The sequence below is a fragment of the Patella vulgata genome, chromosome 3 (assembly GCF_932274485.2).
Source record: "Patella vulgata chromosome 3, xgPatVulg1.2, whole genome shotgun sequence".
Classification (NCBI taxonomy): domain Eukaryota; kingdom Metazoa; phylum Mollusca; class Gastropoda; family Patellidae; genus Patella; species Patella vulgata.
In genome coordinates this window covers 10,256,505-10,281,019 of record NC_065881.2, presented here as the reverse complement: position 1 = coordinate 10,281,019, position 24,515 = coordinate 10,256,505, and the positions used below count along the sequence as shown (strand labels likewise).

The 24,515-nt window shown below is 35.4% G+C and overlaps 2 protein-coding genes across 3 annotated transcripts; one reads left to right on the top strand and one right to left on the bottom strand.

Annotated features, from left to right (window-relative positions):
* Positions 1-1,056: 1,056 nt before the first annotated feature.
* LOC126815023 (myb-like protein F) lies at positions 1,057-6,719 on the bottom strand. The gene is made up of 3 exons (XM_050540541.2): positions 6,598-6,719; positions 3,987-4,155; positions 1,057-2,943 (listed from the first exon to the last, which is right to left on the bottom strand). The coding sequence occupies exons 1-3, from the start codon at positions 6,667-6,669 to the stop codon at positions 1,310-1,312; spliced, it is 1,875 nt and encodes a 624-aa protein (XP_050396498.2). The 5' UTR covers positions 6,670-6,719; the 3' UTR covers positions 1,057-1,309.
* A 4,839-nt stretch (positions 6,720-11,558) lies between these two features.
* Positions 11,559-24,444, top strand: LOC126815033 (protein IMPACT-B). 2 transcript variants are annotated; one of them, XM_050540560.2, is made up of 11 exons: positions 11,559-11,700; positions 13,317-13,445; positions 14,486-14,538; positions 15,328-15,390; positions 16,509-16,588; positions 17,207-17,401; positions 18,588-18,682; positions 19,715-19,788; positions 20,786-20,882; positions 23,210-23,344; positions 24,293-24,444. In XM_050540560.2, exons 1-11 carry the CDS (start codon positions 11,671-11,673, stop codon positions 24,341-24,343), a joined length of 1,002 nt encoding a protein of 333 aa, XP_050396517.1. In that variant the 5' UTR covers positions 11,559-11,670; the 3' UTR covers positions 24,344-24,444. The 2 variants fall into 2 exon arrangements, with proteins under 2 accessions (XP_050396517.1, XP_050396518.1); XM_050540561.2 differs by lacking the exon at positions 11,559-11,700 and adding an exon at positions 11,901-12,048.
* Positions 24,445-24,515: the final 71 nt, after the last annotated feature.

Here is a 24,515-nt window from a genome sequence, read left to right as displayed (position 1 = left end):
ATGGTATATTTCGTCGGTGAAGTGTCAAAAGGGTGTATCTAAGAATTTGTTAAGATTAAGAAATAGAACCCTTTTCATTTCAAAATTTCCACAAATCAAGATACGACATTTGGACACATGATACCCAGAACAGTTCTAATTGGCGTAGGGATACACAGCTTTGATAGAAATGTCCATATTAATTGGGAGAGTTTAAAAATGCAAAAAAGTGTATTTGACTAATTTCCTGAGATGCACCCTGTTGACACTTCACCGACGATTTGGTTCATATTTTCCAAATTAACAAATTCCAAAGTCATTACTTTTGATTTTCAACCATTTTTTTATTGTTCAGTATTATCTCAAGCACACTTAGATAACAAAATACAGGAACTAAGGTTGTCCTTCCAAGAAAAATCATTGGTCGGCATGTCAACATCATAGACAGGCCTGGAAATAACGGTTTTAGATGTACCTGACATCAACTTAGTGCCTGACATGTATTAATAATATCAATAAAAAAGACAAATCAGTGACGGATTAAATGACAGGCACCAGAGGTTTTGTGCCAGACAAAACCTGTTCTGTGACAGGTGCCTTATTTCCAGGCTTGACAATCAGCATCACATGCAGATGGTATAAACAGGATATGATTTACACAAGCCAGCGCCACCTATGATTTTCGATTAAATATTTTGATGGGCCTCTTATTAATACGACTGAAACCAAGACAGGAGATTATAATTTACCACTGACATTTTGACTTTGTTTTCTTAATTAAATTTTTAATAAACAATATAAGTACATTTTAAAATGGATCAAGCCGTTAAAGATTAGAAAGTGTCAGAAAATGCAAATGATGCTTTGTGGTTTTAATGAATAAAATTTTGGATTCTATACCCTGGAGATAAAATATAAAGACTCTAATCCTCACTCATGGCTGGCAATTTATATTAAGGCAGGATTTTGTCGAGGGGCTGCATACATTGGAGCAAAGGGTAATCAATCATCAGAGTGGTTTGCATTAGAGGTGTGGGCGGGCTGACGGGGGGGGGGGGGGGGGGGGGGGAAGGGGGGCACGGCCCCCTGGAACCGGGCCTGTAATGAAGTTGAAATCCATTGATTCAGAGGAGTAGGCTAATACAAATCGATGGTCGTAACAATGGCCACAGGACTATTTTTACGACTATTCCGTTTTTAACTTCGCCGATGCCACTGGCCTTATATTAATCCAACAAACAAAACACACTGAAAATATTCAAATATTTTCTCTTATATTATATTAGATTATAACTGACAGTAAGACTAGGTGTGTGTGTTATTGACATGTTTACAAGTCACCTAAGGTAAATACTATAGAATCTGGTTCTGGAGGAGATAAATGTCTTTTATTCTGTCTACTCCTGTCTATTAAAAGACGTCTGCTCATAATTTCATCACTGTCCGTCTCCGAGTCAGTAAATTTTATTGTGTCTGGTAATTCTTGAAATTCAAATCGTTTACCATGAAATTTGTTCATAAGCTTAGAAGAATTATCTCCCTTTGATTTCAAGGATTGCGTTTTGAATTTTCTATAATATAGATTTGTTTGATGAGGTGAATGACCTACTTTATCTACATCACAATCATCATTATTACCTTTTTGTCTCAGCAACTCAGAACATCCAATGCCATTTTTGGTACTCTTCAATGAAGACTGTCGATATTGAAGCAAAGCATTCTCACTACATATATTTTCACATTTTTCATTTAAAGATATTTCGTAATCAGAATTAATATTAGAGCTATTTTCAGAATCTACTGAAGAGTTTTCAGTTTCTGATTTTCGATTTTTCAAAATCATTGCTGTTCGACAACACTGTACATCAATTTGCCTTTCAACAACAGTTTGAGACACAAATTCAATATCAGTATTTTCCTCGGTCAACCTTGGACAAAATATGGTTTTTCCCCTCTCCTTCATCGCAGAATTACTTTTACTGTTGAGGCTGACATCACTATTATTGACACAATGTTGTATATTTACGGACAAACAAGGATTTTTTATTACATTACGATCACATTTTACATTATCACATATTTTTGAAAGACTTTCAGGGTTTTTGACTTTTGCTCTTTGACTAAAAAATTCAATATTGGAAATATCATCAACAAGATTTTTATCTTTCACATCATCTATGTTTATAAGTGATGTTCTAGATGAAATTCTTGTACATGTAGCGGACTCTTCTTGAGATGAGAATTCAATATCACTAGGCCCACAATCTTCATTTTTATGTTTGGCTGTCCCAGAATATGCTTGAAATTTTTCACCACTAAATCTCTGGCTCATAAATTCAATCTCTGAGCTATCGTCAGACTTGTCACATTTATGTTCGTGAAAAGTCTTTGCAAGTTTAGAATTTTTTCCCATGGAATCTTCATTTTTTTTATGTTTGCCTGTCCCAGAATATTCTTGAAGTTTTTCACCACTAAATCTCTGACTCATAAATTCAATATCTGAACTATCGTCAGACTTGTCACATTTATGTTCGTGAAAAATCTTTGCAAATTTAGATTTTTTTCCCATGGAACAATTTCTCTGGCTGATAAATTCTATATCATTATTATTATCAGTTTCGTTGCCTTTAGTCTTATGGTATGGAAATTGTATTATTTCATTATAAGCATTGGGTCTTTGACTGACAAATTCAATATCAGAATCATTCTCGGAATCAGTTGTGTTATTTTCAGAAATGTTTGAATTTGAACTGTTATGTCTGCAATTGTCACCATCTGTATTTAAAACCTTAATATCTCCTTTATCTTGTTGACTGTTCCTTTGTTTTAACATGGAAACATTGTTTTCCATTGGTTGTTGTTCATCTTGGCTGAGAAATCGAAACTGATTTGTCAATAGTTGTTCTTCAGATTCACCATAATCTGGATCAAAATCATCACACATTTCTTCATCATTAGTATTATCTGAAAACAAAAACCCATTCTATCAATCCAGATTAGACATTTTAAAGATACATTATGGGAGATTCGATAACGAGTTGGCAGTTCTCACTATAATAGTTAAAAACTAGATAATGTAAAGGCAATTTGCTAAAAATTTCATTCAAATTGATCCACTATGAACCGAGAACTAAGCGATTGAAATTTCCGCCTAGCTTCAATCATCATTACTAAAGTCAGTACGATAAACAGCATAGTCTTGATTATCCATTTAATCGTTAAATCGTGAAGGAAAGTTATGCAGTAAATTGGCTCATAATCCACTAAAGATCACAGGCTAGCGATGTCATCTAGAGTTGATTATGGTCTGGATAGGTTAATTAATGTCTAATTAATAATTTAGATAACATTTCAGGCCTAAAGAAAGACCCGCAATAGATAGATTTAGCTCTTGCATAATGTATGTTTAAAAAAGAAAGTCTTTAACCCAATATTTTGTCTGCGATATCACCCTAGGTGGAAGTGAATGTTATACAACTGACTGCTAACACAATTAATTGGTTATACCATCAAAACAAATGCCTAGATATTTGGACATTTTTGTTTTTTTTGACAAATGGTTAGCACGTGCGTGCTGTATCATAAGGCCTGTCATTGAGTCAACTGGCGTGGTTTCAAATCCCCGGTCGTACGTGACAAGGAGTAGGGTTGCCTGTCCAACCTCATGGGTTTCCTCCGAGTCCTCCGGTTTCCTCCTACTGCTAAAGACCCCTACGCGCAAGCGAATTATTGAAATAAAATTTAACCATATGTTAGTCTCGAAATGACCTAGTTTGTGTCGAGTGGACGTTAAACCCCATTTCTCTCTCAATTGAATAAATTACAGGTACATGTAAGTAAGTACTTACTCCGACCAATATTTTTGTTAAACATACATTATGCAAGAGCTAATTAAAATAAAATTAAACCATATGTTAGTCCCAAAATGACCTAGTTTTTCTCTCTCTCTCTCTTGAATTAGTACACTAGGGATTAATAATAATAGAGCAGCACTATAGTATGTTTACCTTCATTTTTAGTCTTATTAAAGAAAGACATTAAAACACTCTGTTTTGTAGATGAGAACAATTGAGGAGGCGGTGGTGAATTCTGGGTTAGTTTCCATAATTTAGAGCTAGATACAGTCTTCCTGGTAGAAGCTGGGTGCCTCTTGATGCTTGGTGATGGCTTTGAGATCTACATGTGATGAAAAGACAGTGGAATAACTTAAAACTATCACAATTTATTTTTATATCATCTGAGCATAATTAGGTGATTTATTTCACTCATAAAACGTATTTTAATAATACGAGGTGATATTTCTAATAACCAGCAACATTGTCCTGTAAGATACCTTTTATTGGTAGAATATTTGACCTAATTATACTCAAGGGAATTTCTATTTAAAGATCATAAAATATGAGAAACTTTATTCAATACTTATAAAATGGTATGCACACGGCTGGGACCAAGACCAGTTGGACCAACCAGTTGACCAGTCGGACCAAGACAGACGACCACTTAGATCAATATTATGCTTGACTAATAATAGCACTGTAACCCCGGTATCATTCAATCTTGTGTATGATCTAGCACTAATTTCTTTCACATTCGTTTAATATCAAATCTTTGTTTAAAAATTCATATAAATCATTTAAAATCACAAAAAATCATCTAATTTGTACTTGTGTCCACTTTAAAGCTAACTTAGTAACTGATTCATTTTGATAATGAGTGTCCAATTTACAAGTATTTAATTTCCTGACCACTGTTCAAAAATTAATAATTTTACATCAATAATCAATTGGGTTGTTTATTTTTCAAGTGAACGGAAAATTAAACGCTTGTAAATTGGACACTCATTATCAAAATTGAATTGTCAGCTTAAACTGGGCAAAAGTACAAATTAGATGATTTTTGGTGATTTTAAACAATTTTTACAGATTTTTAATTTGAAAGAAATTAGTGCTAAATACACCTGATTAAATATTACCAGGGTTACAGTGTAGCCTCCATAATTCAAATAAAAGACTACTCCGACCAAGAAAGTATATTCACTCAGACAAATATTTTGCTTGACTAATTGAAATGAAATGAAATGGGGTTTAACATCCTACTGTTCTGCTCCGAACTGGGCTAATGAAGACGGCATGTGCCATACGGTGTGCTATGAGGGAAATTGCGCCCGGACAGCGGCACTACGGCCTACTCTTATATCAAATTCCAACTGTCAAGGGATCTTTTACGTGCACGCCAATGTGTACACGGGACATGCATAAACGCAAAGGCCCCAAGCTCAATGGGAAGTTTGGACTCTGGGTCACGGTTGGTTAGTGTTAATGACTGGAGGTCGTCATGACCTTCATACTGACCACCCTCTGAGTTTGACCATTTTCTGACCATGACTTTCATATTGACCAGACCCATTGACTTCTTTTCGAACACAGGGCCTCTGGGTTTGACCATTTTCTGACCATGACTTTCATATTGACCACACCCAGTCCAAATGTCCAAAATGGGAATTTGAAAATTTTAAGCTTAGTTTTCTTTAGTGCGATATTGACCCACGACTTTGACCGAATTATCTTTTCTGAAGCGCATTGTCTTTTCTTTCACCTCAAGCATTACCCGCTAAAATCGATAATACAGCAAGAAGTATGGCAATATTCACACGTAAAGGACAATCCAACTGGTCAACGCCAATATAAAAATTGGTGGCTTAGCACAAAATTTAAAATATACGAAAATTATTGTTATTATCATGAACTGCAGCATTATGCAAGAAGCACAGTGTGTTGGAACGCGTCTTAGTGTCTTGTTATTTGAGTTTAAATAGTCAACAAACAAAATGGCGTCAACATCGGATAAACCTTTCTCTAGGCTGAAGCTAAATTACAGTAAAATAAAAAGTTATTGACCGATTTGGTATGCGGTCATGGTCATGGATTGGACAGTCCCCTGAAAATTTGAAGTCTCTACCATCACGCGACCTGGTAGAGGTACGTTAATGAAATAGAACCACGAATATTCACTGCTGATCAGTGTGAGCTTTAGCTATGAGAACGTAGCTAGAACCGTTGAGATATACTGATTTGCTTGTTTTTAGCTACGATTGGGTGACTTTAGTTCCAAGCGGCAAACTCAATTTCTTTATGAATGCATGCAACATCTTAAAATTAAGATAATTTAATACTATTATTTAAACTTACAGAGGCCAATCAATGTAGTGGCACAACTATCGCCTAACTCCAAATATTTGTGTTTAAATTAATGAAGCGCTGTTTTTATCTGACATACACAGTCATACATCTCCCTTTTAAAAATGGTGTTCCTACTAGCGGCTTAGCCTTAACGCCTCGATTTTAAATACAATGATTTACACCCGTTTCAGCCAGGATTATTTCTGTTGGATGTGGCAGAAATATTATAAATAACAATAATCAATCGTTGTTTTGATGAAAAATATTGTCAATTTTGCTTACTCAGGCCCGATGTGATTTGCGTTGGGCTCTGCTACATGGAACTACATTAACTTCGACAAAATCCTGGATCCGGGCCTGCTCTTATCTCAAAACACGGAGGGTTGAGAGAATAGAGATGAGGTTATTTATGTGAGCTTGTTCAATACTGACACTGTACCTTTTTCTTATTTCTCGTTGACAACCATTCGTCACACTTTTCTTGTAAATTTGACACCGGTTTAAATTTCATCTTGCCTGACTAAATTATATCAACACTTCAGAACAAATCAAAAGTAACCCTTATCGTCTGTTTTTATTTATTTATTTTTCCCGCCAGGACTAAATATATCTCCTTCTTTGGAGTAATTTAAGGGGGACATAATTAATTCACTTTATCCCGTTTATATAGGAATCAGACCACCTTTTTTCTCAAGATTAAATTCTTGTATTCTGTTAGTCCTAAATACCATTGCATAAGGCACTTTGATCGCTGTTTTGTGGAATAATTGCAATCTACCAATCCTAGTCAATACACGACAGTGTGTGAAAGTGAATGGTTCAAGCTCCTCATGGGAAAAGGTGACCAGTGGCATACCACAGAGTGGTATCCTCGGACCAGCCCTCTCCGTTATCTTCATAAACGATCTCCCAAACTGTACAGATTCACCAACCGAGATGTTCGCAGATGACGCGAAACTCTACAGACTAATAAGACAGACAGAGACAACCTCCAAGAGGACATCAACCAGCTCACAACATGGACCGATACTTGGCAACTCCGTTTCAACACAGAGAAATGCAAAGTCCTGCACATAGGGAAAAGTAACCCCAAACATGACTACAGCATGCAAGGGAAACAAAGCATTACCAGCTTGACGGAAGCATCCCTAGAAAAAGATCTCGGAGTCAACATTGATCCAGAGCTAAAGTTCTTAAAACACGTGGAAATACAAGTGAACAATTTAAGGCAAACAGAATATTGGGACTAATAAGAAGATCATATCAACATCTAGATGCAGAATCCCTCAGGCTCTTCTACACAGCACTTGTTAGACCCCATCTGGAGTTCAGCAACACAGCATGGTCCCCACGACTACAGAAAGACAAGAAGTTACTTGAACAGGTGCAGAGAAGAGCCACAAAACTCATCCCCCAGACAAGAGACATGGATTACGAGGACAGATTGAAACATCTACGCATACCCAGCCTAGTGTACAGAAGGCAAAGAGGAGACATGATAGAAACATACAAATTCACCCACAATATATACAAGGACTCCACTAATTTCCTTCCACTACAAGAAAGCACCATCACCAGAGGCCACAACTACAAACTACCGACCAAGTATTGCAAAACTAGCACCAGGAAACACTTCTTCAGCCAAAGAGTAGTCCACCAGTGGAACAAACTGCCGGATAACGTTGTTAATGCACCATCTTTAAACAGTTTCAAGGCCAGCTTCGACAGGCTATGGAAGGAGCGGATGTACACAACAGAAGAGACCAGTAACTACAATTCCCCATACCACCACAATGTCTTAACCCACCTCCCGCTAACCAAACAGACTTTGGTAACCAATTAGAGAACCCCATAGATCAGCTTACAGGCACATCGCCTAATCGAGGCTGAAGAGGATGTATGTATGTATGTATGTATGTAAATCATATTTTTTTCTGGCAAATAGGTAAAGTGAACAGAAACAAAAAACTAATAAACTATTTTGGATGCAAAAGCACCCTTTTGTTTTTTAGTCAGCAAAATAAAATGTCCAAAATCCCGTGACTTTTTGGTCTGGTGACATTCTGCGTTGTGCAGCAGTTTTCAGGAAGCGATCATTATTTGTTTCATCACTCATTCGGACAGACGGGTAATATTCTTGGGAAAAATAATGTTTTGCCCACTAGTCGGCAAAATAAAGTGCCGGAATCGATCTAAATTATGCGAACGTTTTCGGGCATCGATCATGTTTTTTGTCATAAATTTTTCGGGAATTGAAATTTCTATAAATTGACTAATGCATAATTTTTTTAGTCATTTAAAAGTGTGTCTATTGAGTAAGGCGGGTTGATATTGGAAATGTGAACTTGGACTAGTCTAGATACAATACTATTAGTATATGATTAATTTTACCCATAAACTCATGAATGTGACAAAACAAAACTTTTCAGATGAATTTTTTGAGTTATTTTCATTATTTATTATTATTATTATTTTTTTAAGGCGACCATTTTCGACAAAAAATATCTATGATGGTGATCTTTTTTTTTAATAAAAAATAAACTCAATCATTTTCAGGTTACCTACAACCAGTAAAAGAGAAAGCTGCTTTCATTTAATTTTACTTATTTTCAATGTTGAAATCTGATCGATGATTTACTTTACATAAGCCAAGCCTGTAGGACGTTAAACTCCATTTAATTACATGTACATATTATTTTACTAATTAGACGAAATAAGTCAACCACGATCTCCTTTTGCTCTAAAAATAACAGAAAAACTGCCTTACCCCAAACAATAACAAATCTATCAATGAACACCAACCATTTTTTTCTTATTTCTTGAAATGTTTTGCACAACAATGTAGAAATACCAAATAATTTTCTGCATCAAATGGCTCTGGCATAGTTATTGATTGGGGTATGGCAGTTTTTCTCTAATTTGGTTGGCTTAGTAAAAAAATATGTACCTGATCAGACATAATAATTGTGTAGCAATAATATTTTCAGTTAGCTGAAAGTAGTGATAGTGAAAGAACTTCGATCAGTCAGGATTCAGGAGGTAATTGACACGGCATGTACTGGACGTGGGCGTGGCCTGCCTGTGTTTTTGTTACCCCTAAGCGATCGCCATGTTTCTTCTACAAATTGAAAATAAGTATGGCGGTCATTTAGGGCGTTACCTTTTTATTTATTTAATTATTTCTGTAGTTTTGTAATCGGAGTTCATCTTTAAATTCAACTAAATTGTTATTTTGTGTTTCCAACGTCAACATTTTGGAGTTATTGGGTGTTATTGGACAGTTATTGGGCAGTTATTGGGTAATTCGACGCCCCAGGCATATATGGACCAGTCATTTGAATTTCCACGACTAGCGATACAAAGTCTCTGGAGGAAGGGGTGGGTTCGGATAAGGTTTTAAAGGGCATTTTTTTTTTACATTAAATTACTGAAAAAAAACTTTTGTCGTTCTTTACTTTCCACCAATCGTTCAGCCTAAATTCGTTAGTGAAATGCATATAGACGCCAAGAGTATCGTCCCTTGAACATATTATTGAGCTGCCATAATGGTTCTTAATTCCATCAGTTATCTAATTTGTGCATCGGTGATTTTTTTTTAAATAAAGAGTTTATAATTTTAGTGGCAATGCCAGCTTTTGAAGTTGAAAAAATGGGCGATGGTTTATCAAATCAGAGTGACGTGAGATTTTATTGCGGTTTTTTTTTTCTCTCAGATAAAAGCATTCTATCATTTTGCACAGACATCTTCTAGTAAGAGGGAAATGGGGTTTAACGCCCACTCGACACAAACTAGCTCATTTAAGGACTAACATATGGTTTAATTTTATTTCAATAATTCACTTGTGCGTAGCCTGGGTCTTTAGCAGTGGGAGCAAACCGGGTGACACAGAGAAAACACACGAGCTTGGACAGGCGACTCCTTGTCAAGTAAAAGGGGGGGGGGGGGATCGAAACCACGCCGCTGACTCTATAACAGACCTTTTGATTTCACGCGTACGCGTTACGCCCCCCCCCTACACACACATCATCTGGTATAGCGATCATATTTTGTATATTGTTATTGTATGTTGTCCTCAAGGGAGGTTCCGATGCACCTGTACTTAATATTTCGTATATTGTATGTTGTTCTCAAGGGAGGTTCCGATGCAATATTGTGTGTCTTGTGTAATAATTGTCATATTGTTATAATTTTTATGCATAGGCGTAGGAGCTCAAAGTAATTCAGGGGGGCATAAGAGAAAATTGCCCGAAATCAATACCGTTTTTTCGGGCATACATATCATAAGAGAGCTTTGGGCATATTTTAGGGCATGCAGTGGACAAGAAAAAGACGAGAAAATACTCTTCGGGCAATGTGGATCTCATAGAAATAAGTTAGTTATATTTTTCCTCTAAACGTTAATAGAAAAAAAAGGTCGTCGAATTTTTTATTGCCCGAAAATAAATGCAAATGCCCCCCCCCCCCGGCTCCTACGCCTATGTACGTTTATATTGTATGCTGTCCTAAATGGATGTTTCGATGCAATAAAATCTTATCTTATCTTATCTTATCTCTAAACAATATCAATATACAAAACCCCTGTTTTCTATCAACAATTCATGCATTCCAAGTTTGACAAAACTATATTTTTATGCCTTGGACATTTCAAATAATAATTGTCAGCTTTCATTTCAATTAAGGGATGTCCCGTCGAACAAAAATGGGGTGAGGTGGGGTGTGGGGGTAATTTTGAAACTGAGGAACACATATTTGCAAATTATTGCCACACCCCGGTCCCGACGGGAATGATATCACACCTTTTTAATATTTTTTGTCTTTCATGAAAATGTTCTAAATAAAAATGCTCAAAATATATTTACTCAATTATTTTAAACATTTGCATACCGTATGGACTTAATTTAATTGCTTTTCAGAAAATCTCACAATCTATCTGATTTGATCAATCTATAATAAAAGAAATTACGTTGGGTGTATAATCAGTAACAAAACACATTATTTGTCTGGGAAACCCGACAGAAGGACTAGTAATCATGCTAATTCGGATTCTCAAAACAACGAGCGCATGTTCAAAAATAAACTCCAGCTTCACAAAGAAATTTAGATAACAATTTAAACAAACCTTAATCTCTCAACCCTCCGTATATCTCAGCGTTTTTAGTTACGTTCTCGTAGCTAAAAGAAATTGTGCAAGAGAAAAGAATGGATCACCTGATATGTAAAAAAAAAATAATAATAAATTCTGTAAAGAAACCGAGAAAAAAACCCAAAACTTTTCGCAGTTCGTCGAAATGATGCCAAATTAGTCTGGTTAAGCACATAAAAAGTCACATTATCCAGACTGTCGTAAAAATAACCGCGGTAGAAATTGTTACTAAATTTAGACGTCACGTGATGACTCATGCACAATATGGCCATCAATTGTCAACAACGCAACAACGTGTCTAAATAATCAAATGATTATTTCTTGATGGAATCCTCGAATTTTACATTTGTTTGTAAATTAAAGATAATATGCTATATGAGGACAACTTAACGAAGCAGGTAATGTGAATATTAATCAGCTTTGCGTGACTTTGTGAACAAAAAAAATATTTGCAAAATTTCAACCGTTTTCACTTTTTCCGAATTTCCGGGAATTGACTGGAACAACCTACTTTCATTATCAGTTTTAGCATTTTATTTTCAAAATTGCTGATATCATTTGAAAATACCCACACACTTAAATTCCCAGATAATTTATTTTCTAAGAATGAATCAGTAGCAACAGATACGGAGAATAGAACTAGAACACGAACTGACATTAGTAAATATTACTTCTAATATCTAAAGTAGGCAACAGATTGCATTAAATTTAAGACTAATATGCCTATTGATTTACCAAAAGCTCAGGTAAATATTTGAATTCATTAAGTCGATGTGTTTATTAAATGTAATAATTTTTAGGTTCCAGAAATATCATATGAAAATGAATTTTTGACCGGCTCCCACAGCCATGTGTTCAAAATTAAACGCAAGAATTATTACTAGTTCTAGCTGAGCTGCCTTTTTGAATACATCAATTTGTGATGCCTATATTGAGAAATATGTATTAAAATTATCTTATAAATTAGAGAGAGAGAGAAATTGAGTTTAACGTCCACTCAACATTGACACGGACTAGGTCATTGCGCGTAGGGGTCTTTAGCAGTGGGAGGAAACCGGAGGACCCGGAGAAAACCCACAAGGTTGGACAGGCGACTTGTTAATTATTAAGAAAATATAAGTTACGAATTTAGTTGATTGGATATGTTATTTCGATAGTGACGACAAGATTGTCTGTATGAAGAAATTTTTCATTTTGAAATATTTTCTAAATTTAGTTTTGTTTTCGGCTTGAACTGTCATCTGTTGTTTTTTTTTGTCACTTCAGAAGGTAAATCTGTCACTCTTAATTACCCATGTCACACATTATTTTAAATTGTTTTGGTCCTTGTTTTCATCCACATCAATATCGTGATATAAAACAGTTTTATTTCTTCGACATCGGCAGGACTAAAAATATTCATTTATTCTGTTCTTTTCTTGGTAAATATTGACATGGTTATGAATCGTGAAACGAATTGTATCGTAACACCTTAAAATAGATGAAAATGTCTAAAAGAATCATTATGTCCATAGAGTACACAAGGTCCTGAACTGATCTTAAAATGTACATTGTGTCTTAAATGTTGGATATTAGAATCCCATATTTTCACGTTAAGATGACAACATCAATATTAATTGAAATGGTCCAATATTGAATTCTAATACATGTTTTTAATTTCAAATATTTTGGATAATATTGATTTAGAGGTTTAGCTCCTTTAATTTTGGGGGGTTGAATGGCTGAAAGGGGGGGGGATGTCTGAATGGTTAGCGCATGTGCCTTAAATCATAAGGTCTGTCATTGAGTCAACTGCCATGGTTTCGATTCCACAGTTGTACGTGACAAGGAGTAAGGTTGCCTGCCTAACCTTGTGATTTTTTGGGGGGGTCCTCCGGTTTCATCCCACTGCTAAAGACCCCTACGCGCAAGCGAATTATTAAAATAAAATTAAACCATAATATGTTAGTTCCGAAATGAACTAGTTTGGGTCGAGTGGACGTTAAACCCCATATTGTAATATTTTATTTTCCAGGTTGAAGAAATTGAAGCATTATCAGCCATTTATAATGATGATTTAACAGTTGTTGATGTCACGAAAAGAAAATATGAAATCAAAATCACAAATGGAGAGGAAAGTTCAAAAAGAAAAATTTGTCTACAGGTATAGATCATTTGAAGTCACAGGCCCGTAGCTGGTGGGGGGGGGGGGCAAGGGGGCCCAACCAATGTCACTTGACTTTATGGGGTGCCCATACTGATATTGGCATGTTTGTAGTTGGCTTCGTATTGCGTCCAATGGAAAGGGCATGGTTGGGCACAACGGGCCTAAGTCATCGCTCGCTAACCAGGAGGTTGCAGGTTTGCGCCTGGTGTTGGTTGAAAAAGTGCCTCTGGATTTTTCAGCATGATCGCCCCTTTTCATTGGTGCAGGACAAATGACGAGGAACAGTGTCTAGTCGATGGGATGAAAAACCGAGGTCCCGTGTATACATTGGCGTGCACGTAAAAGAAACTTCGACAGTTGGAATTCAAGGTAAAAGTAGGCTGTAGTGCCGACTTTCAGATAAAGTTTCCCTTCTAGCGCACTGTATGATGCATGCTCGTCTTCATTAGCCCAGTCAGTGCAGAACAGTTGGACATGAAAATAAGTCAAAATTCCATTTTGTTGTCACATGATTGTCATGTGGAAAGTAGATCAGTCAATCTGATTAAAACACAGATCCTATTTTTTTTTTTTTTTTATAGTTTAAAATTTCGTTTTATTTGTCTTCACAATACTAGGAACTGGATGAGTTGTTATATAAGCCGCATTCAGGTTGATGTGAGGGATTAGCCAATGAAACGGTCTGTTACGGTGAGTTCTTGGCATGTGATGCACGGAACTGTGGGTAAACCACTAGGAACAATAACACTGGTTGATTAATCAATGTCTGATGTCATAGGGTCAATAGCCGCTCATATGACCCCTGACACGACCTTCCACTACAACTGGTCAGAACTTCATGTAGTCTAGGCCATCGAAAGTATAAAAACGAAACAAAATAAAGATCTGTATTTTAATCAGATTGTAGATCAGTTAATTTTTTGTTTGCTTTCTGACTACAGAATAAAACAGTTACAATTAATTAAGGTTCTCTTAGCTTAGCTGTTTGTTTTTCACTGATTAAACGAGGATATATTATATAATTTTTATTCTTTCAGGTCACATTGCCGGAAGATTATCCTAAATCATCTCCACCACAATATCAGATACAGTAAGTTGTCCTTTTTAATTAATCTCAATTTTATTGACATGGGGTTGTAAAAAATAGGGATAGTAATTTAATATAAAAGATAGACAAACTGTTTATATATTCTAACAATAAACAGAGAATGGTGATAGTTACTCGAATAACATACTCCTCGCTGTGTTTTGTTTGATAATACCTAATCCCACTAAACACTGCTTTAACAAAGGCAAATTTCTGTTCCAAATTTTGACTGGTCAATGGTCCGATTAACAACCAATAGCTAACTGTGTGTGTGTTACAAAAGCATTACGCTTAAAACAGAGCTCCAAATTGGACCAAATATGTTTACATAACGTGATGTCATGACTCACAATTTTATTATGCCCAATTAACCAGTGCATAGCAGAATATTGCAGAAAAACTAATTGCGTGACAAACGAGGCTATCAAACTGAAAACCAATGTAAACAATACTGTTTGGAGACGAACATACCTTAAATCACTGTCCAAAGTTTTAGGGAAACCCAGATTAAACAAAGGGCTGTCATGTTGCTGTACTTGGGATAGATTTGATTGAATGGGAAGAATAAACACACTCCCTAGCAATGGCCAGAGAGGGATTTCTTGGGCCATTGCTTCAGGAATATGCTTGAATAAAGGTTTAAAAATTCTGAATACTTGGTTTATAACGGTAATATAATAATTCAGTAAACTGCCCAAGATCATATTGGTTGTTGTGTTGTATATATGCTTGGAAGTTGTGGATTGCTTTAATTGCAGAAGTTGATAATTTGAATTTGATGATATATTTCAGTGCCATGTGGTTATCTGATGATGAAAGAAGAGACATAGAAAATAGTTTGGCTGATATTTTTATGTAAGTATAATCTAAAATAAATAAAGATGCATTATGTAAGATTTAGATAAATAGCTGGCAGTTCTTGTTATAATAGTTTGAAAATAGATAATGATAAATGAATATATTGAAAACTTCAGTCAGATTTCTTTATTCTCAGCATAGTTATGAATGTTTGAAGTTTTTACAATATTATCGAGTACCATTCCTACGATAATAAATAAAGTCTCTATAATCCATCTTTACATTAAAATATTATATGGCGATTGTGTTTTAATCCATTAAAAATCTGATGATCTAGAGAGTTGATTGTGGGCTTGTCATGTGAATAAATACCTAATTAATCATTTATATAACATTTGAAGCTAGACAAAAGACCTGAAATAGGCAGATTTAGCTCTTAAATCATGTATCTTTAACTGACAAAGCAGAGTAAACAACTAGAAATTGAAATGATAAAATTAAAATTCAATTAGACTTAGCCTACTGAGGAGATCGAGACATTCAAATGGTCTTAGATCTTCTACTCCATTTATTAATACTCTCAGTGAACAATAATTTGACCTGGGTGAGGAAATATGTGTATTTTGCCTAATGACAATTCAATGAGAAGGGGGTTTAATATAGGCTAGTTCCCCAATCCCTAATTATATACAAATCTGAATAAAAATAATGTTTATAAAGATAAGAAAAATGACAATACATTTGTTACCTTGTTGCTAGACCTGTCATCATAGCAGAATTCTATTATTCTCACTGTTATCATATAGCAGTCTTATCTGGAACCAGGGGTAGATTTTACCTACTAGGCAAAACTTATCAGTTTATAGAAATGTTGAAACAGGATTATATGCTAGTACACTGCACGACAAATTAGTTTCAGTGAGTCCCCAGTAAGAAATTTTGATAATAAAAGCAATTTATATAGCCAAAAGGGAATATTTCACTAAATAATAATTATTATAAGCCCTACTAATATTTTATTTCTTAGTGCAATATATAATTTTTTGTGTAGACCATGCTGACAAAGTTTTCGTGCGTTATCAAAAATGGCCGACAGTGAAATTTTGAAGTGGAAGCCCTGTGCTGAACTGTGTTGTATAGAGGTTCTAATGTGTTTGCGTCTTTTTTCCCTACAGAGAGAATATTGGTGATAGTATCTTGTTTATGTGGATAGAAAAAATACGAGAATTTCTTCAAACTTCAACTAATAATACAGGTGAATATTATAATATTTATATTTTATAAATATGTCGTCTTTAAACGTCATCTACTATACCAATATGGATGTATCTTCTTTAAGCAGTATTTAGCAATTGACATACGTTGAGGGTTTTCTCAACGTTTTCAAGCAAATCATGCTGAAAATAATATAGATGTAATTTAACAGTTTAACTCACATTTTGAAAGGTTTGGTGGTCTAGTAGTTTAATGTGTGCACGTGAAATCACAAGGTCTGTCATTGAGTCAAGTGGCGTGATTTCAATTCCCCACTTTTACGCGACAAGGAGTAGGGTCGCTTCTCCAACCTCATGGTTTTTCTCCGGGTTCCTCTGGTTTCCTTCCATTGCTAAAAACCCATACGAACAAGCGAATTAGTCCTAAAATGACCTTGTTTGTGTCGAGTGGATGTTAAATCCCATTTCGCTCTATATATATATATATATATATATGCTTATATATATATATAAGCATTGTCACAGGGAACTTTCTCCTCAAACACCCGTATCAAACCCGGATCCCCTGGTTAGTGAGGCAGAGCATTTAAACACTGGGCCACCATGGCTCCCCCCCTCCAACCCATCTTAAAACTAGTTCTATATGCATTGTATTTCAGCATCTGCTGGTGCTAGCTCAATTAATCTTGAAACCGAAGAAAGTAATGGTGCTCAAAATGACACTCCGCATAATAATGAAGACGAAACCGTCCCAGATACTACAGATGCTTCACTTGCCGCGGAAGTTGATAACCTAGAAATTGAATATGATTATACCAAATATAAAGCCGAAGATAAAACGAAAGTAGAAGAAGGTATGTCTCATCATACGTCAATTGGTTAATAGTAAATTAAATCCCTAGTGGTACACTGCAGAACGGGGGTGGGGTGGGGTGGATGGCCGAATGGTTAGCATGTGTGCGCTGTATCATAAGGCCTGTCATTGAGTCAACTGACGTGGTTTCGAATCCCCGGTTGTACGTGACAAGGAGTAGGGTCACCTGCCCAACCTCGTGGGTTTTCTCCGGGTCCTCCGGTTTCCTCCCACTGCTAAAGACCCCCATGCGCTAGTGAATTATTGAGAAAAAGAAAAAAAATATGTTAGTCCCAAAATGACCTAGTTTGTGTTGAGTGGACGTTAAACCCCATTTCTCTCTCTCTCTCGGTACAATGCAGAACATGGATTCCACGTCAGTCGTATATGCCGATCATACTCAATTGATAAAAGTATTGACCTAATCGTCTCTGGACCCTTGGTTCAATTTACACACTGTAGAACTAGCATATTTTGATAATAAAAGCTATTTCAATAGCCAATCGTTAATGAATAATTAATATTTTATTTCATAGTCCAATATATAGATTTATAGTGTAAAGTGGTATAGATATGTGAATTCATAAACACATGAATTCAAGATATAATACCATTAATAAAAAATCAGGCATGTTTAATTTAATTTACAAAGTTTCTGTGGAAGAAGCCCTGATGCAGACATTCAACATTAGACAATTGTTTGACAGATTGAATCAGGGCTTTATGCAGATATCTTCTGCTTGTGGAACTATGCACTTTTCCAATTCTCTCCAATTAACACAAATCTTTATTTTAAAAAAAATCTCGCTTTTAGTCTGCAAATGACCACCCTAATATCTCATATGTCAAACTATTTTGAATATTGTGATTGAGGGTGGGAGGGGGGATCTAGTAGGTTAAGGCATGTGCATGCAATCACAAGGTCTGTCATTGAGTCAACTGGCGTTGTTTTGATTCCCGGCTTGTACGTGATAAGGAGTAGGGTCGTCTGTTTTACCTCGTAGGTTTTCTTTTTGTCCCCCAGTTTCCTCCCCCTACGCGCAAGCGAATTATTGAAATAAAATTGAACCATATGTTCGTCCCGAAATGACCTGGTTTGTGTTGAGTGGACGTTAAACCCCATCTCTCCCTCTCCGTCATTGAATATTTTTTTAATGTAAATTTTTTTTTATTATTGTTCACTTCAGAGTTGAAATGTCCTGAGATTTTACATGGAGAATTTATACATGATAGAAAAAGTTTTTTTCAGGCACATTGTGCTCCTGTTAATTCTGTAAAAGAGGTAGGTAGACAAGTTATATAAATATGAAATTACCTGTTAAAGATGCATTATGTAAGAAGAGCTAAATCTGACTATTGCAGGTATTTTTTCTAGCTTCACATGTTGTATAAATTGAAACAAGCAGCGGAAAACGACGAAAACTCTCGTAAAGTAGGTATGATGTAGCTGGAGACTAGTAGTAAGAGGACATCTAAACTGGGATCTCAGCGATACATAAGGGGTTGAGGAATCGTGAAGATTGGACGAACTCCTTGGTAGTAATAAACAATAATACACCAATAAATTTGTTTATTTCTACCAAGGAGTTCGTCTAATCTTCACTGGTTATAGGGGTTGCTTCTCATTATATTGTCGCCTGTCCAACCTCGTGGGTTTTCTCTGGGTCCTCCGGTTTCCTCCCACTGCTAAAGACCCCTACAGGCAAGCGAATTATTGAAATAAAATTGAACCGTGTGTTACTCCCGAAATGACCTAGTTTGTGTCGAGTGGACGTTAAACCCCACCCACCTCTCTCTCTCTCTCTCTCATTATATTGTTGTATAAATTATTATTTAGACATTTATTAATATCGGGCCATCGGATAGTTCCAATTTTAAGTAAATTAGAATACTGTGTCCTTTTAAGAATTTAACAATGAAATAGATAATCAAGACTTAGTCTCGATTGTCAAGTACTATTTCTACAATATTAAGCAATCTATGCTACATTTTGTCAAAATTTCAAACATTTATAACTATGCACAGAATAAATTCATTTCACTGAAATTTTGAATATATTCTTTTTTCATCATCTATTTTTGAACTATTATAACAAGAACGTCCAGATCTTTATCTAATTTTTACATAATGTATCTTTAACAAAGTCTAACATTTGGTGATATTTTTTATGGAGTCAAGGACGTTGGATGAGTGGGGTACACAAAACTATATTTTTGAATAATGTAAATAAATTTTGATGAAATTTAAATTTTTTTGAAATTGTGATGATTTTCCTAGTTTCATTGAATAGGTAAATATTCATACCGTTTTTTAGGTGCAACTGGTAATGGATAAATTATTAGAAAATAGAAAAATAGCTGCAGCAACACATAATATGCAGGCATACAGGTATTTTACTCAGATATTATACTACTGGGGAGTTGGGGTGGCTGAATAGTTTATTGTGTGTGCTTTATATCATAAGGTCTGTCATTGAGTCAGGTGGTTTGGTTAACAATTCCCTGCTTGTACTTGACAAGGAGTGGGGTCGCCTGTCCAACTTCCTGAGTTTTCTCCCTTTGCTTAAGACCCCTACCTGCAAATGTATTATTGAAATAAAACTGAACCATATTTTAGACATTAAACCCATCTCTCTCTCTCTCTCTCTCTCTCTCTCTCTGTATTAATTATAGTTTAATTGAAAAGAGTTAGAGCAGTGTGGAAAAAGATAAAAGTATGGTCAAAGGGGAGATAATTTGCTCACTTATTTCAAATCCTCCTAATCCTATTCCAGGTATTATGGATGCTTTCAGAACAACAGTAACATAACAATAAACATTATATTAAAATATAACACATGCTAATGGAATAACAATTACTTAATTTATTTGGGCAACGTTGGGAAGAGTACCGGTTCTCTCAAAACTTTCAATCAAGTACAGTAACAAATGTATAGGGCAATTATATATAGACAAGCATTAAAAACAAATATGAAACCATGCAGAATAACAAGAAATAAATGAAATGAATTGAAATGGGGTTTAACATCCTACTGTTCTGCTCCGAACTAGGCTAATGAAGACGTGTATACACCATACAATGTGCTATGAGGGAAATTTTGCCCTGACAGAGGCACTACGGCCTACTCTTATATCGAATTCCAACTGTCAAGGGATCTTTTACTTGCACGCCAATGTTTACACGGGACCTGTGTCTATGACTTGCCATGTTTTTATTTTGCAAAATTCAAATATTTTTCATATATATTTAGCCAGGTGTGCCGCTTTTTTCCCATGTGTTCCAAGGTGTGTCATTGGCAAAACATGTTTGAGAACCACTGCTTTAGAGGGATTTAGTAACTGGATAGGGCAATAAACTGTATTGGTGTTATTTATGATTATTGTAGAATTTGTCAGGAAGGTAAAAAGAATGATTTATGGTATCAAGACTGTAAAGATGATGGTGAAATACATGCTGGTAATAGAATGCTTCATTTAATGGAGGTAGGTTCGATAATGTTTGGGTAGCCACAGAGGCTCAGTGAGTAAGACGTTGACTCGCTAACCTGGAGGTCCCATGTTCCATCACTGCATTGGCCGAGAAAGTTTGTCAGGAATTTCTGGTGCGGTTCCCCCTTGTCAGTGATGTAGGAGGGAGGGCCTGGCAAGGGACAATGTACAGTCATTTGGATGATATGAAAACCGAGGTCTCGCGTAGACATTTTGTGCACATAAAAAATCCCTTGACAGTTAGAATTTGATATAAGGGTAGCACATTGTATGGCATATGCCCGTCTTCATTAGACCAGTCGGAGCAGAACAGTAGGACCTTAAACCCCATTTTAGGCCGTGGTTAATTGTTTGTTTTGCTTGACCTGCCGGCGTGTCTGTTTTCATCCGTAATAATTACGCACTTCCATAATTATTTGGTCAAAATTTAATGAGGTCACAAATTTGTCCTGTAAAATTTGTAAAACTATATTAGTTTGCCTTCAAGTATGAACAATGAATTGGCGCATTAAAATCGACTGTTTATCGATAAAAATGACACTGTAGGTGATAAGTAAAGTCTAGTTGGCTAGAATGTGAAAAAAAAATTTGCAAGTCCATACGTGAAATGGAAACAGCAATAAACTAAAAAAAATTAAATTCCATCTCAATAATTACCTCATGTAGCATGTATATTTCACAAACACAGGTCATGTGAAAGAAACAATTAATTAACCGCAGCTTTATGCCAATTCAATAACTTTTCCCCAATTGGCAATAGCCAGAAGACAATTTACCCAAGGCATAAGCAAGTGGACGTCATGTGACAAGAGGTCTTTTACATGCCTATCAATGCTTCATGGAGATATGTTGAATACAGATTTGACTGTACCCAATTGGTGGAATGTTTTATACATTGGCAATTGAAATGTTGATCCTGACTCATAGCCTGAAAAAGAATGTAGCCATGACAAACGCAAATGGACAACATATAGCAAGGGTTCTTTTATGTGCATGCCAACATGTACACAGGACCTTGATTTTCGTGATACCTGAATGACTAGAAACTGGTCCTGGCAGGCCCTCCGTCCTGCATCATGGACAGAGGGAAACCAAGGCGACCATGCTAAAAAAACCCTAGCACCTTTCTTAGCCAACACCAGAATCAAACCACAGATCTCCTTGTTAGCGACCAGCACCTTACACAGTGAACCACAGTAATTGATCTAGATATTCCTGTACCCGAAACACTTTTCTGTGGAATATAACGTCACATTTCTTGCGAACCGACAAATCTGATATATTTAAATATTGAGAATTACGCGTTTGAAATTTGCACTTTGTTGTTATCTCTTTGGCCATCATCGTTTGGCGGATATGTGACGATATTTAATATACTGTTTATTACCTAGGGTCCACTAAGTGTGGTTTAATGTTAGAGAGCGAGACATTAAGTAATATATATTGATACATGTGCATTTCAATGAAATTGTTACACAAGTCCAATATTTCATCTAGTACATGTATAAATAATGTATGATTGCCATGTTGCATGTACCATTATATGAAAGGATGACTTGACATCTCTATTTGTATCTTTATGAAGCCAATAATATGCATGTTCTCTACATCTTCATTGGTAGTACTAGGAATTATCTCATGGTATTAATTCATGTGTTGTCTCGTAAATATCACCATATGTTTGGGGCAGTATAGCCCGGTTGGAGCTGACGTGCCATTAAACAATATTTCATTCATTTAATTTCTGTGTATTTTAGATATTAAGAATGTTTTATATGATATTAATTTATGTGTATTTTAGATATTAAGAATGTTTTATATGGTATTAATTTATGTGTATTAAGAATGTTTTATATGATATTAATTTATGTGTATTTTAGATATTAAGAATGTTTTATATGGTATTAATTTATGTGTATTTTAGATATTAATAATGTTTTATATGGTATTAATTTATGTGTATTTTAGATATTAAAAATGTTTTATATGATATTAATTTATGTGTATTTTAGATATTAAGAATGTTTTATATAATATTAATTCATATGTATTTTAGATATTAAGAATGTTTTATATGATATTAATTTATGTGTATTTTAGATATTAAGAATGTTTTATATGGTATTAATTTATGTGTATTAAGAATGTTTCATATGATATTAATTCATGTGTATTTTAGATATTAAGAATGTTTTATATAATATTAATTCTGTGATTAAGTTATGTGTATTAAGTTATAAAGAATGTTTTATATGGTATCAACTTATGTGTATTAAGTTATTAAGAATGTTTTATATGGTATATATTTCTGTGTATTTTAGATATTAGAAGTTAAGAATGTTTTAGTTGTTGTAACACGATGGTATGGTGGTATTCATCTAGGACCAGACAGATTTAAACACATCAATAATTGTACTAGGGATATACTAGATTTAGGAGGCTATATTAAAAATAAGGTTTGTACTTCTTTACATTATTACTCTTTATTCTATTTAACTCTGTAGCACTTGACTACCCCAGTTCCTTGAGAAAAGTGATATATTAATAATATCGGTACATCCCTGCACAGACTGGAACTGTTGTTCCTTGGACCCCATCAAACCTTAGAAGATATGTGGATAGTTTTCTGTATTATAGGTCTATTTACTTTGTCCTATGCCGGGTATGAGGCAGTCAAAGTGCTTGTACGACCACTGACACAACAAAAAAAGCTTGATAACGATAAGAGAATACTTGTCGAAACGTCGTGCTATGTTTATAAACCAGTGATTGTATTTCCATATAAACTGTGTTGTGTTTTTTAATGTGTTCAATCGCTAAATGCCACTCAAGGAGGGGATCACGTGGCTAAGTGGGTAAGACGCTAGCTCGCTAGCCTGGAGGTCGGGTGTTCGATCCCTGCATTGGCCGAGAAAGTTCATCCAGATTTTCCGGCGTGGTTCTCCCTTGTCAGTGATGCAGGATGGAGGGGCTGACAAGGAAAGCTGTCTAGTCGTTCGGATGGGATGAAAAACCGAGGTCCCGTGACACATTGGCGTGCACGTAAAAGATCCCTTGGCAGTTGGAATTCGATATAAAAGTAGGCCGTAGTGCCGCTGTCTGGGCAAAATTTCCCTCATAGCACACTGTATGGCGTATGCCCGTCTTCATTAGCCCAGGTTAGGAGCAGAACAGTAGGACGTTAAACCCCATTTCATTTCATTTCATTTCATTGCCACTCAAGGATTATACCCTGACACAACCTTCGAGTACAACTTGTCAGATCTTCATGTAGCGTAGGCCATCGAAAGTATAAAAAAAACAAAACAAAATATAGATCTGTATTTTAATCAGATTGAATCCCGAAATGATTTAAATCTGTTATTGTACGTACCAGACATTAATTCTACACATATCTGTTTCAGGCCGAAAAGAAAGGTCCAAAAAGTGGGAAGAAATCCAAGAAAGATTCCTAGGACTAACTGAAGATAAAATTATACACCTGATTATATTTAATGACAATATTTTAATGAAATTGTAAATATGTCAAATGTAAATAAACTCCATATGAAATCTGTTTTATTCTGGGGGTCACGGTGGCAAAGTGGGTAAGACGCTGGCTCGCTAGCCTGGAGAAAGTTCATCCAG